The sequence below is a fragment of the Micromys minutus genome (genome assembly GCF_963924665.1).
Source record: "Micromys minutus genome assembly, chromosome: 16".
NCBI classification, from domain to species: domain Eukaryota; kingdom Metazoa; phylum Chordata; class Mammalia; order Rodentia; family Muridae; genus Micromys; species Micromys minutus.
In genome coordinates this window covers 51,112,397-51,127,746 of record NC_137985.1, presented here as the reverse complement: position 1 = coordinate 51,127,746, position 15,350 = coordinate 51,112,397, and the positions used below count along the sequence as shown (strand labels likewise).

Genomic DNA, 15,350 nt, shown 5'->3' with positions numbered 1-15,350 from the left:
TCAGCAAAAAAAAAAAAAAAAAAAATTGAATTGGCATTCATTTAAAAGATTCCATTTAAAATTATTCTCTGTGACAAGACATTGCTTTGATATGTCAAATGTGGACTTGATTATTCCCAGCACACCCCTTCCATGTTCTGGGCAGTGGTATGAAAAGAAAGCCAGACCTACTGTAGCTATTACCTTGGCTTCTGTACCTATTTTTCTACAACTCAGAACACATACACTGGGGGGAAATTTTAGGTCTACAAAGTTTTTTAAAAAATTTAAATCTTGTCAGGCAAAGTTTGGCCTCTGTGTGATCAACTATGACCACATATTTAGTCCTCTACCCATTTCAGACAATGCGCACAATCTGTCAGCACAGTGCGACCAGTGGCACTCTCAGTAAAAATAAAGGAACCTGCTGTTTCAGAACTAGTTCGTCTAAGCCCGGATGCGAGCTTTCCTCCAGGCCTGCTGGGGGCTGCTGAGCATGAGTGTGTGCACGGGGCTTTGTAAGAGCTGGCTGCCCCCGTGATGCTACTGGCCTCTCATTAAGTCCCTGAAGCAATCCTGTAAAATCTGCATGGTGGGAGGAGGCAACGCTGTGTTAGCTCTGCAGTCTCTCTGTCCACCACCCTCTCACACAACCACCTGCAGTCTGTTTGTCTGTCCACTACTGTCTCACACAACCATCCACAGCCTGTCTGTCTACCACCCTCTCATACAACCACCCGCAGTCTCTCTGTCTACAATACGAGTGCTAACTGGCTGTGGATCATTTTGCCTCTGGGCACTTTGAGGCACTGCTTATACTAAAGTGAAGGAATTTCTGATTTTCTTTTCTTAATAGAAATAAAACACAAAATAGATTTTGAATTAAGCTCCTAAACTTGAAAAGCAGTTCATGTACTGGTTGCCTCCTGCATCTAAGTTCTGCTGAGATGTGGAACCAGACCCAGCTCTCAGGAGCTTACAGCTGTGGTGAGGATGTCAGTGCTAGCACAATGGAAGACTGGCACCAACAGTTCTGTGAATGTCCCCAGGCAGTCTCCATGTGAGTGCTCACACCCGCCTAGGCACATGGCTATCCAAAGATTCCCGTGTGTCCCCAAATATTGCATCAATGGTAAACTTAACAGCTGAAAATACTGACAAATTTGTATATCCGAGGAGCTGAAGCATGTACAATAGAATTCTTTTATTCACAAAGTGTAAATGAAATTTATTCTTTGATATCTTTCTCTGCATTTCAAATCATGGATGGTTTTGATCTCTGGTATATATTGGATTGCCTTGAAGTTTTAATAGTAATTCAGAGAACCTAATGGAATTTCACGAGACAAAATGAGATTCTTTGTTCTCCCAAGTTTTCTTTTGTCATCTTCTACTGACCTTGGCAGCTAATCTTTATGCTGGAGCTAATCCTTGGGCTGTTTTGGGTTTTGGACTTCAAATCATCATGCTGATTTCTGTGGCTTGGGGATGCTGCCTGCAAGTTCTCCTATGGCATGATGTTTATTGTGGACACAGTGTTGACTCTAGAAGCTTACCTCTCGGGGCGTCATGATTAGCTTGATGTTTCTTGTTACCTCAGGAAAGTGAGATCTGAGACCCATAGTTTTCTGGACAGAATGAGATGCCTTGGCCGTGTGGACCTGAGAAGGCTGGCTGATGCTGACACACTGCTCTATGTAACAAGTGTAACTTGATTATAGGCTATTACTGTCTTTAGTGACCTCCTGAAGGCCAGCCAGCTTGTAGGCTTGTTCTCCCTCTCACTGGGGAGTTGAAGCAGCAGAATGCTGTGGCCTCGGGCTCTGTCATCCTGCCTGTCGCTCCCGTCAGACTTCTTATCCCTTGCTGCTTTCAGTGGACTATATGCAGAGAAAAAGATGGTAGACGCACTCCACTGTTGACATTTTTGGAACTTCTCATTGCTTCCAGACCATTTTATACTCTTCCGGTTCTTCAGAATGTGTCTTAGGATCTGCCTCGTCTTAAACTCTCCCATGCTGTTCTTTATCAGCCAGTAACTAGACACACTTAAGCACAAATAGACTGTTCTTTTAAAAGAGTAGTTATAGGTATTCTAAAAATGTGTGTGTGAATGTTTGCTTGGTTTTGTGTCTGTGCCACGATCATTCAGTGCCTGTAGAGGCCAGACGAGGGAGTCGGATCCTCTAGAAATGGAGTTACGGATGGGTGTGAGCTGCCGTATGAGGTTACTGGCTATGAAACCTGGGTCCTCCGTAGGAGCAGCCATTGCTCTTAACCACCGAGCCGTCTCTGCAGCACTGACTGTCATTTTGCATTCTGTGTTTTGCACATTGGTCCAGCCTGCTCATTTCTCCAAGATGACAAGCTCCTTACTATCAGATACACCCTGACACCAGCCCGTAGACTTCATGGGGTGTCACAGTCTCTCTGGATCCAAACGGCAGTGTCCTAGATTTATTGACACCCACTTTGGAGTCTTTGCAGCCTTCTCTAGTAGCTGCCTACATTGGAGGAAGAGAATGAGGACGTGAGGTTTACATCTGCTATCCCAAACTGCTTTCTATGTATATCCTATAGCAAAGTCGTGTATTATGTAGCTTTGTGATAAACTCTTTGATATTTTGAAGGAGATGGAAGAGTAATAAGTCCTTCGCCTCGTAATAAGTCATCATGCATCTCATCCACAACTAACGTGACAGAGCTCTGTGGGCTGGACTTGAGAACTGCCACAACCTCCTTGTCAGCATTTGGAGACTCTTCCATTCAGACACCTTCAAAGCCCAGAATCCGGCAGGGCTGTCATAGTGCTGGCCCCAATGTATCCGGTAATGAGGGGCTGTCAATCATAGAGCATAACATGTAGTTGGCATGTAGTTGGCATGTAGTGTCAGGAGTCAAAACTGTAAAGGCATAAAGACAGTGCTACTGTACTTCTGGATCTTTCCTGTCAGGCAAGGGAAAGCTATTCCGCAGAGTACAGAGCTTAGCGTTGAGAAGACAGCCCTACAGTAACAACCAGCTTCCAGTACAGAAGCTGTGGAAATACCTAGAAAAGGCATCTGTAGGCTCCAGAGAACTCTAAATAAACAGTGGTTCTAGTTCCACAGCTGCTAAGCTTTGCCTTAATCAAGGGATGTGTGTCCTTCTCCATAGGTGACCACATTAATCTGGTGAGCTCCTCCATGCCATCATTTCCTATTCTCCAGCGCTCTTCTGAGGAGAAAACTCTTTACTCAGACAGGCTGACCCTAGAAAGGTGAGGACATTTTCTTTTCTCCTTTTCACAATACCTGCTTGTCCTGTGTGCTTCCTTCAGATGTCGTCGGCCCAAAGGTGACTTTCTATGGTCACCCTCTCCCCAGACACAGTCCCTCCCACCCTCACATGCCCCCTTCTCTGCTTTACTTCCCACCTTAGTACTTTGACCATCCCTTAGCATGTTAAATATTGGCTTATTTTTCTTGTCTGTCGCCTCCTAGAATATGTTTCATAAACGGTCATTTTTGTTCAAATATATCTCTCAGGCACCTAGAACAGGGCCTAGAATAAAGTGGGCTCTTGATAAAATGGTGTATAAGGGGTGAATATCTAAGGTTTGATGACCTTTGTGTGCTGGTTCATTGAGTGGAGGGTTAGACAGAGAGTCTCTGCTGTGCACAGCTGACCACAGCATGTGCAGCTGACACATGGGGCTGCTTGGAAAGTAGGTGGGTTTGAGATTCCCATTCTAACACCGCCTTCTGCTTTAATGTTTGGAGGACTATGTAGGAACTTCCCCTCCAGTCTTTAAAAACACAGGCAAGAATAGTAGTCCAGTCTTGTGTTGTTTGACATTAGATGCCATAAGCTGTTGTGTGTATAGTGAAGAAAGCTGGGTGAGCAGTGAAGAGCCACCTTGGGAAACCTTGCTTGACAGCCAGTGGGGCAACAGTGGTGGTTTCTGCATTCAGTGTGTGGATTCATGATCAGGGACTGAGTATTCAAGAGAAGATTCTAGCCCTAAGAAGAAACTCTTGACCCTCACACATGTGAAAGTAGACCTGAAATACCAGGAAGGAAGCCTATTAGCTCCAAGAAGGAAACAGAAGTCAGATAAATCCTGGTCCTGTGCAGGTGTCAGTAATGGGCAGGGGTCATAAGCCAAGGTCTTAGAGGTGTGGCAGGGCCCTCCTGGAGGTTGTTACCCCATTGCTTCTTTTCTCATTTGATGACGTGGGGGGGGGGTGTCCATGGATTAAAGAAAAGTAACTTTATGTCAAGGCAGAGCAGTTTGTGAAAGGACTTCCCCATGTGAGTGACAACTGACTTCAGGATTGGGAGAGACAGACAGACAGAGCAGGGAAGGCAGGACTCAAGTGTTGCTGAGAGCAAAGATACAAATCTCCACTAGTGTATTTGTAATCATTAAGTGACAGTTTACACAAAGCATGTCGTATAAAGCATGAGGTGAGTCCTGAATATGAGCCGTACAAAACTGATGGTGTTGCCGGATGGTTTTTACTTTTCTTTTTTCTTAAACCAACTTCCCCAAGGCCCCTCTCTGCCCACCTCATCTGTCTCTGAGATAGGATCTTGTTCTTAGCTATTGTTGGCTTGGCTGGATCACAGTTGTCTCAAACTCAGATATGCACCTGCCTCTGCTTCCCACATGCTGGGATTAAAGGCACGCACTGCTGTGCCCAGTTTTAAGGGTCTGTTCATTTTAAAAGCATCACACCCATATGAGCATTGATACCCTTATCTGTTCCTGATAACCATTCTTTTTTTACTACGAAAAGAATTCTGATCACTTCCATATTCTGCCTGTGTTCACAGCATTCTGATTTATTCTCTTCAAAACTTCCACCATGTGAATCATGCTGGCATTGTTGATGCTCAGACAGAGCTGTATTTTTCTTGAAGAGCCTTTGGATCTCCATGCAGAATCCCGCAGGACCATTTTATGGTCTTGGTAGAGGCTCCTAGGCCCTGTTATGGCGGGCAGAGTTCTCTGTGGGCCATGTTTTTTGCTGCACAGCAGAAGCAGTCTGGCTGTTTGTAGAGAGGAGGCTTGCTCTTAAATACCATTAGACATTCTCAGAGTCATGACTCTGTCCCATCTTGTAGAAGAATGAATGCTCTGCAGCTTTAAAGCTACCGTTGGACAGTCAAACCCAGCACCCAGCTTTCTGCAGCGAGGGTCAGTAGGGTTGCCTTGCAATGAAGGAGCTTCACATGAAATATTCCACGAGTGTCCCCCATTGCAGACGGCAGGGTCTCTTGCTCTCATGCACATTCCTTGAGTCAGTGATTCTAAGAAGCCCATCTTTATGCGTCTTGCTCCCATGACACCAGTGACTGAAACCAAAGACATTTTTTTTTCTGTTTTTGTGACATGATTTGACCACCTAAACCTCTCCCATGGGAGACAGTTGCATTAGAAACCTGTTGATGTCAATGTCACGTGAAATCATTAGTACTGGAGACTTGTTTTAAAAGGCACCGAGAGTTTAGACTGGATGTTAGTAATCTCTCTTGCTAGTGCCTATTGGCCTTTTTTGTGTGCTTAAGTCACCATTAAATTTAGTCCCTGGGACAGGAAGTGGTCCAGATTACCTTTTTCTTTTTCAAACATTGATTTTATGTGTAGGCATGGTGTCAGCACCACCATGCGTTCCTGAGCCTGGGAAGGTCAGAGACGGGTGCTAGGAGGCCTTGAATTGGAGTCACAGGCAGGTGTGAGCTGAGTTGTGAGGTGCAGGGAACTGGTTGAACCTGGGTCCTGTGGAAGAGCAGTAAGCACTCTGAACTGCTGAGCCGTCTGCTAACGGTGTTTGACAGAGGAGGCAGGGTGCTGGCGCAGGATCTCACTGACCTTACATTGTTTTCCAGACAAAAGCTGACCGTGTGCCCTGTCATCGACGGGGAAGAGCACCTACGTTTGTTGAACTTTCAGCACAATTTTATAACTCGGATCCAAAATATTTCTAATCTACAGAGATTAATATTCTTGGACTTGTATGATAACCAGATTGAAGAAATCAGTGGCCTTTCCACTCTGAAATCCCTTCGCGTCCTCCTGTTAGGGAAAAACAGGTATTTGTAAAGCAGTTTCTTTGTATATGTGAGCACCTACCTGTGTTGTGTGTGCTGAGGGGTGTGTGTATGTGGGGTGTGTGTATATGTGCACTGCACATGTGTATGCATGTATTCATGTGTGTGTGTGTGTGTAAATGTATGCACATATGTGCACACGTCTGTCCTGGTGCTCACAGTGCATATATTCAGGAGGAGAGCCTTTGGTGTCCTGCTGTCACTGTCTGTGCCTTTCTCTTGAGGCAAGTCTCTCACTGGATGTGTAGCTTGCCTTTGGGTATGGGGAGGCACTAGATTGGCCAGCGTGGGAGCACCCAGGATATCCCTTTTTCTACCTCTGTAGCACTGGGATTTTGGTGGACTCTGCTACACCTGCTTTCTAAGTGGGTGCGGATGGTGCCGATTCAGTTCAGTGCTGGTGTAGGCACCTCACCGCTAAGCTATGGAGCAGTTCTCCTGTGGCCTAATAGAATCCAGCTAGTGTTGAGATGCCAACTGAGTCACAGCAGAGTCAACACTGTAGGCATTAGGAGAGGAAAGCCTGGGGAAGTAAGTGGTGGCACCGGCCTAGCATGCATGAGAGCCTGGGTTGGAGTTCTAACGCTGAAGCACCGCCATGGTCTGTTCGCTGGGGTTCGGTGTGGCAGGCCTGCTGGCTGTGCTCCAGCACCACGTCTCAACTGAAAGTGAGTGGGGGACTCTGGCTTGGACTGTGTGAGTTCCTCGGGTATATTTAAGCACGTGTGCTCACTTGAGGCTTGTATGTTTCACCTGCCGTTCTTGGTAACGTTTGCCTGAGGGAGGCATTGACTCCTTTGTGATTATCAGATCAGCGCTCGACTCAGAGCACGACACTCTCTGTGACACCGCAAGCTTTTACTTAGAGACTTGTTTATGGTTTTGATTTTATGTACATGTGTGCATGTCTTCTTTAAGTGTGTGTCTCTGCCCCCTGTATGCCTAGTGTCTGTGGAGGCCAGAGAAGGCATTAGATGTCCTGGAGCTGGAATTGCAGGCCACTGTGAGTTGTCTGAAGTGGGTACTGGGAACCAAACTCAGGTTTCCTGCAAAAGCAGCCATTTCTCCCACCCTCAGTGTGCTTTATAGTCACATCTCGTCTGTGTACCGCCCTGGGTCCTTGTCTGCAGCTTTGCCAGACAGGAGCTACGTAATTCCTGACTCATGGCCTTACCAAATAGCCTGCCAGTGACCTCGAAGAAGAGTCAGCAGAGTCTGATAGTGACCCCAGTCTTTTGCCCTTTGCAAGGCTTGTGTCTGACACCTGATGAGAAGAACAGTTTGTAAGAGAAGATCCTGACTTTGTGTGACTTGGTGGTCTTCAGATAAGAAGGCCCAGAGAAGCAGGCTAAAGTTACATCAATCTTCTTAGGTTTGATGGGTAGTGGACAACCTTAGAGGGATGTGACTGGACAGGTTTGTGGTCCATGTGGAAACCGGGACAACCCAGCCAGGTTCCTTTGTGCATGTTCTTTCTGTGTCTGTTCATTCCTATTGCTTTCTGTTTATAGGCAGGGCTCATCTGACCTGAGGGTCTTATGACGTACTCCCACAGGATGTAGGTCAGAGTCTTTTTATGGCCTTAGGGTAAAGTGATAGGAAGAGGTCAGTGTGACCTTCCAGCCTCTATAGTTCTCTGACTTTACTTTAGCCCACACTATATAATATACGAAGTGCTGTGTTTGGAGATGTTGTGTTCTTAGCTCTGTATCCGCAAGGTCCAGAGTTTTAGGATTGTATCTTCCCTGATGTTTTCCTGAAGTTTCTATCAGTGTAGCTTATTAGTTCAAATGTGTGTTATTAATTCCATCAAAAAATAAATTACAGAGTTTGAGGGGCTGGAGAGCCGGTTCCGTGATTAAGAGCGTATAGGGTCCTGGCAGAAGAGCGAAGTTTATGTCTCAGCATCCACATCAGGCCTGCCCTCAGCCAGCTCCAGCCCTAGGGGATCTGGTGCCCTCTTCTGGCCTCTGTGAGCACTGCACTCACTTTCCCTTCTCACACACAAACACATAGTGAAACATATACAGAAAAGAAAAAGTTTCACATCATTTGAGAGAATTTGGGAAATTAATAAACCAAGGACTATCAGAATTTGAAGCGACATCAGAAATATGTTCTTTCATTTTAGAGATGTGGAGATGGAGCAGCTGAGTGGATCTGGCACAGGCAGCTGTGTGTAAATACCGTCCCACAGCAGGAGTGTGTGTGTAAATACCGTCCCACAGCAGGAGTGTGTCCAGGCGGCTCCCTGAGCAGAGGGAGGAGGGAGGCCTAAGGTTTGCCTTTCCCGGGGCTCATGCTGGCTCTGCAGACAGGGCTCCCATCTGGTTCTCTGAGTTATTACTGTCAAGTTCATATTTATTCTTCAGTATCACTGCGGAAGGTCTCCCTTTTCATCTGTAGATCAAGGTATTTGCTAGAAACATCTGTGATTCCATTTCTTATTTTAAACAGCACCTGGCAGCTGGGTCTGCTCACACTCTGAGTGTGTCTGCTCACACTCTGAGTGTGTCTGCTCACTATTCTTCCCACACGTCTCTATTTCCCAGTTTCTCAGAAACCATGTGCTCATCTTCACCCAGAAGACAGCGCTGTTTTGCCTTATTGAAGTTCTGGGGTTTCCTGCGTGGAGAAACCCCATGCCCTCTGCTGTGTCTAATAGAGACCCCTCCTCTTTTTCTCCTCCTCGTCCTTGTTTTTGTTTGTTTGTTTGTTTGTTTTTGTTTTTGCTTGCTCTGGAAAGCGACTTAGATTTTCACAGAAGGAGGCACTTTTGAGCAGTTGTTGAACTACTAGGACATTTGAATTAAAGCAAAATGTTGTCACAAGAAAACTTGCTACACTCTCCATGATCAGGTTTCCCTCAAGTGTCCACAACTTGTTTTTGGAATCTCTGGTTCCAAAAACAGCTGCCAGTGTTCCTGGCTGGAACATCCGACAGAAATCCTAAGGAGAGCTGTGGCGCACTCTGTGAGCTCTGGAGAGCACCGGCTGAGCATCTCCAGCTGTGTGCTGTAGATGGCTCTCTGCCCTGTTAGTCAGAACAGATTTCTCCAGCTTCTCTTGCGAAGTCCCCGGGCAGTGGAAGCAGCGCATACAGACTTCTAGGTTCAGGCGACAAGTGGAGCTTCTTCAGTGCCATTGCCTTTATATCCTTCTGACCCTCTGTCTCAGGTTTGATGCCATTTGCATGATTTCCCAAGAACCTCCAGCCCCACTTTGCTCTGATAACAGCTCACGAGTTCCATTGAGACCCTGTATCAGAGTGCTCTGGGTGAAGACATTATTTTTTTATCCTTGGAAAGAGTAAGTTTCAAAATGTTAAACACATAATTCTGGGGCTGGAGAGATGGCTCAGATGCTCGCCAACAAGCATGAGGACATGAGGTTTCCACTTAAAACTGCCAGGCATGGTTATATACACTTGTAACCCCAGTGACAGGGAGTAGAGACAGGCAGATTTTAGGGGCTTGCTGGCCATGTAGTGTACTCAAAATGGTGAGCTTCAGGTTTGGAGAAACATCCTGTCTCAAAAAAACTCCAAAAAACCCCAAAACCAAACAACAATAACAAACAAGAAGTGATTAGAGCAAGACATCCTCACATCAACCTCAGACCTCCATACATACCTACATACACACAAGTGTCTACACACACATATCATACACACATACATATGCACACATGTACATGCATACACTCGTGTATATATATATGCACATACACACCACAGTGCTCACAAATATGCACACACATATTACCACCCGACACACCATATTTCTGGATAAGAAGCTTAACCAGTGTTTGAATAACTCAATATGGGAACCAGCTGGAGGACAAAGCTAGTTCAAAGGAGAATAGGAGAAGCTGATCCTCGATGTTCTAGCAAGCTTTCCAGCTGAGTCTGATTCACATAAGAGTTTGAACCACTGTTTTAGGGAAGATGATAGAATGGGATCATTCTCTAGCGACCGTGAGGTCAGATTGCTGTTGGAAGGTATGGCTCCGCTTAACCCGTACGGTTGGGCTTCTGTGACCTCCTCTAGGAGTTCTAGGTTTATCAAGAGCAAAATAAATGAACACAAACCCCAAAAAAACAAAGTGAAAAGAGAAATCATCTGTGAACCAGATATTTAGATGTGAGCTAGGATGGTTTGAAGTACCTGGTCTTATGTAAAGGCTTTTGTGTTCACAAGGACACTCATGGTCTGACGGATGGTATGACCCCTGCTTTCAGTGAAGGCCGTGAGTCCACAAGGATGCCCATGGTGTGAGTTAAGTAAATCAGCACTGCTGTGTTTTCCAGGAAAAGAGCAGACTCGGGTTTTAGGAGAGACATGTAAGGGGGTTGTGGAGAGTGGTAGGCCTGAAGGGGAAAACAGTAAAGCCATGTTGCATTGGTTCCAAGTGTGAGAGGAAGACCCTTATCAGCAGGTTAGATTGCATTGGTGCCGGTGGAGTCCTTGTTCTGGCCATGATGTTCTGGAAGCATTAGACATTCATGAGGTTTAGGTGTGTGCTGTGCTAGCATGGTCCATGCCTTCTGGACACCCTGAGGAAGGTAGACATTGTTCTTCGAGACAATAATGACAACTGGTGGTAAAGGTGAGGTTTTCCGTTATCTCTTTGTTCCTGCTGAGTAGTTATGGTGGGAATCTGTAGGCTCCTTAGGAGCCATGAAAATAAGTACTTTTCATGCTGAGACTGTGCTTGTGGGCAGCGAGGCAGATGAAGGAGCTGTCGAGGGCGGCAGTGAGGAGAACGTGGGCAGACTTAACCACCAGAGCAGTTTGAAATTTAAATTCTTTTATATATACATTGTTGTAAATTGTATTTATATCTTTTTTTAACTTTATTTTAAAAAACAAAGATAAATGTACAGATTTTAAGCATTTTGCATAAAAGTATACAAATACATTTTTATAAGGTTGTAATTAAGTATTTGTGGGTACATATACATACACATATGTATATATGTAACCATAATATAGGAAAAGAGGGTATTAATTTGAGGAGATAGGAGAGAAACTGGGAGGGGCTGTAGGAAGGAAAGGGGATGTGATACAGTTCTATTTTAATTAAAATATATTCTTTTTTTTTCTTTTTTTCTTGATCTTCACACAGTCTGTGGGTTGTTTCAGGGGTGTTCAGAGCTTTCTGGGGTTAGTATCCCATTATCAGTGACTGCATATTATGTCTGTTCTTTTGTGACTGGGTTACCTCACTCAGGATGATATTCTCTAGATGCAGCCATTTTCTTGAGAATTTCGTTAGTTGTTTCTGATAGCTGAGTAGTACTCCACTGTGTAAATGTACCACAATTTTTGTATCCATTCATCTACTGAAGGACATCTGGGTTCTTTCCAGCTTCTAGCATCATCTTGCTCTTTTGCTCCAGGCTCTCTCTGAATTCCTAAACTTGTGGTCTCAAGTGATCATCTTGCTTTAGCCTTTCAAGTAGTTGGGACTATAGGCATGTGTGGGACTCCAGGCATGTGTGGGGCTCCAGGCATGTGTGGGACTCCAGGCATGTGTGGGGCTTCAGGCATGTGTGGGGCTCCAGGCATGCACCACTGTGCCCCAGCACACACTGTGACCTAAGGTTAGAATTGCTGTTCTCTAAAGTAAGACATTTATGCATCTGTTACTACTTTGTGTGTGCAGTGGGAAGAACAAGAATTTAAATATTAAAATGAGGATCCCTTCCTGTCTTAGCAGTCTTTGCCTTACTCATAGATGTGAAGTGCCTGCATTTCTTCTCAATTCTGCTTATTCTGACTTTCAGAATCAAGAAAATCTCAAATCTGGAGAATCTAAAGAATTTAGATGTCTTGGACCTTCATGGAAATCAGGTACTGTACAGCTCTTTCCCTCCTCCTCTCCCTTACTGTACAGCTCTTTCCCTCCTCCTCTCCCTTACTGTACAGCTCTTTCCCTCCTCCTCTCCCTTACTGTACAGCTCTTTCCCTCCTCCTCTCCCTTACTGTACAGCTCTTTCCCTCCTCCTCTCCCTTACTCCCACCCTTACATCCCTCTCTCCCTCCCTTCTCCTTTGAAAGTCTCCAGCACATTTTGTATTACAAATGTTTTAAGAATCATGCTAACAATGAATTGTAAGAGTTACTTTATGGATTCATTGGCTGTCTGAGGTCTTCAACCTTTTGATGCAGGAAGAGTTCCTAGTTTCTTAGAGACCCTGGGATCTGTCTAGTTGTGACAATTGGTACTTAGGCAAAACTCAAGAGCCACTCTGATTGTACTGACCCCCTTCTGCTCAAGTTTCTCCCCTTCCTGCCCATTGCTTCTTCACCGGTAGTTATCCGTGTCCTGGATTTCATGGCCATCATGTCCTTGTAGGTTTTTAAAGTCGGTTTCATTGCACTAAGAAAGTGTTATTTTATCTTGTAGCATACATATTAGTCAGGGTTCTCTACAGGAATAGAACTCGTATGTGCTGGCTAATTTTGTGTCAGCTGGATACAAGCTGAAGTTATCTGAAATGAAGAAACCGTCAATGGTAAATGCTTCCAAAAGATCCAGCCTTAAGGCTTTTTTCTTAATTAGTGACTGATGGGGGAGGGGCCAGTACATTGTGGGTGGTGCTGTCCCTGAGCTGGTGGCCCTGTATTCTATAAGAGAGCAGGCTGAACAAACCATGAGAAACAAGCCAGTAAGCAGCACCTATCCACAGTTTCTACTTCAGCCCCTGCCTCTAAGTTCCTGCCCTGTTTTAGTCCACACCGTGGCTTCTTTCAGTGATGGACTATGATGTAGAAGTGTAAGCCAAATAAATGCTTTCCCCAAGGTTGCTGCCATCCCCTCGTGTGTGTGTGTGTGTGTGTGTGTGTGTGTGTGTGTGTGTGTGTGTGTGTGTTATTAAACTCTCTCATACAGTCCTACAATGACTGTCCACCACTGTAGAGACCAAAAACCTCCTATTCTGCAATGCTGGGTGTTCAGCAGTTCCAGTCTGGTGCAAAGGCCTGGAGGATTCTGGGAGAGCTGTTGGTCTTAGGTTTACAGTGAAAACCTAGAGAAGTTGGTTCTAACATCATTGAGGGGATGCCATAGCAGACCTTGTCAGCAAGAGTGAGGGCAAGCAGGCAAAAACCAGTTTCTTTCTTCTGCGTCTGTTGATCTGGGCTGCCACCAGAAGATGCCACTGAATTTAGGGCGGATCTTCCCTCTTCAAGTAAAGAGACCGGATGAAGAAAACCCCTCCACTGATCATCGGCTTGCATTTTAGTTGATTTCATATCCAGTCGACGTGGGAACCAGATCAGCTGTCAAACATACTGTTTTTAAAACTATTACTACAAGTAAAGTTTTTTATGATGATAATACTTTAAGCAGGGCTAGTTTGATATAGAAATAATAAACACATTGTGTATTTTTCAAGTTATGGAATACCTTTGAGAGTTTCCAGGCACCCACCTGTACATGAGAGTTTCCAGGCGCCCACCTGCACATGAGATTTTCCAGGCACCCACCTGCACATGAGAGTTTCCAGGCACCCACCTGCACATGAATGCCATGTCCTTTGATCATGTACAAGCGTCATCCTCTACCACTGTTACAGAAAACCTCCCATGCGTCATCCGCTCACCTTATTACGTCTCATAACTTCCCCGTGCTCTCAGAGTTTTATAATGTTTCAGATTTGTTCCAAACAGTTATTTTCTAAAGTCCTGTAGTCCCAGGAGGGATTTGAAATGAGAATCTGAGTCTTCTTCAGAACACCTGACTTCAATCAGCAGAGCCGAGGTGTATTTCAGAGAGAAGAGGGACAGTCATTGTGACATTAGGGTCCTAAAACATCAAGAGATGAACCTTTTGGTACAAACATCAAATTAGCCCCAGAGTCTGTGAGACAGCTTGGGTAAAGGCAGGAGTGTGTCTGGAACCCGCCTGGGGCAGGAGAGAACCAACTCCCTCAGGCTGTTCTCTGCCTCCACCTCATGCTGGGCATGTGCACACTTCCCCAAATAAAATGTGTGAATTACCAAAAAGCAAGAAAACTTAGACATCCTTAAGAGAAGGCTCCTGATCTTTAGGATTCAGTCTCATCAGCATGGTGGACCTTTCCTGGAGTAAGCTCTCACAGCAGTGAGAGAAGAGAGGTGTCACCAGTGGACAGAAGCCAGGACAGCTCCCAAGAAGCTACAGGCCGTGCATACGTGGATCACTAGATAAATCAGTGTCTGATATTGGTCTCTTCTAGCTTCAATAGAAATTAAAGTTAGTGAACATAACATTAAGCACAGTTGTCTTATGGACAGGCAATTGTCTGGAGGATGGTGGATCAGGTCAGGAAACTGATTGGAAAGTGGAAAGAGAAGGGGAGGTGGTGTCCTGGTCTGCTTTCTGTTGCTGTGGTAATACCATGACCAAAATCATCTTCGGGAGGGAAGGGCTTGTTTCAGTTTAAAGTCAGTATTCCGTTATCAGTGGAAGTCAGACAAGAGCCTGCAGGCAGAAGCTATGGAGGAGTGCTGCTCACTGGCTTGCTCTTTATTACATATCTAGCCCACTTTCCTATAGCAATCAGAACCAACAGCCCATGGGTAGCACCACACACAACGGACTGACTGTCCCACATGAATCAAAAACAATGCCCCATAGACTTACCTACAGGCCAATGTGATGGAGGCTTTCCCACAGTTGATATTGCCTCATTCTGAATAACTGATCTTCAGTGTCAAGGTGATAGAAAACTGATCAGCAGACAGGGAAACTGTTCTCTGGAGCCCTTAGAGTTGGCACACTGGTTGGACTAATCTCGTGATGGGAACATGTTAGTACTAGGTATGTAAGGTGAGGGATTGAATAAATATTTCAAATGTGGAAACGTCAAGACCTCCTGCAGGAGAGTAGTGGGGAGTACTGGGAAGTCTGCTCTAGTTTCTAGTCCAGATTTTGATCTTGTTTACCAGATTTTGGTTTTCTAGAGATGCTTCAAAAAGATGCAAATATGATTCTAGAAGATTCTGCTCTTTTAGTAATAGCTTTCTCAGGGAGAACACACCCTTCCTGTGGTTGACAAACACTGCCTTTTCCTTATCCACCGTGGGAAAGTTGTCTGTCCAAACACCAGGGTAGATCGCTCTCCTGTCTTCAGAAGCCCTGGCCTCTCGTCAGCATGGCTCACAATTAGGCTTTAGTTCTCAGTGTGCTCTCGTCATGTTGTCTGTGGAGTAGATGGTTCTTTTCTGCCTTTTCTCTGCATTTTGTGTTTTTCAAGCTGGTGTTTTCATTACTGATTTCCTTTTATA

The 15,350-nt window shown here is 45.1% G+C and overlaps 1 protein-coding gene across 2 annotated transcripts in view; it reads left to right on the top strand.

The window, feature by feature from the left end:
- The window catches only part of LRRC49 (leucine rich repeat containing 49), a 96,106-nt gene that overhangs the window by 4,556 nt on the left and 76,200 nt on the right, over positions 1–15,350 (top strand). The window contains exons 4-7 of one of the 2 annotated variants that reach the window (XM_080930398.1): positions 2,610–2,807; positions 3,136–3,238; positions 5,854–6,057; positions 11,864–11,930. In XM_080930398.1, coding sequence (XP_080786524.1) covers positions 2,610–2,807; positions 3,136–3,238; positions 5,854–6,057; positions 11,864–11,930 — 572 coding nt within the window. The remainder of the gene's footprint in view (positions 1–2,609; positions 2,808–3,135; positions 3,239–5,853; positions 6,058–11,863; positions 11,931–15,350) is intronic. The other variant, XM_080930399.1, reaches the window with a different exon arrangement.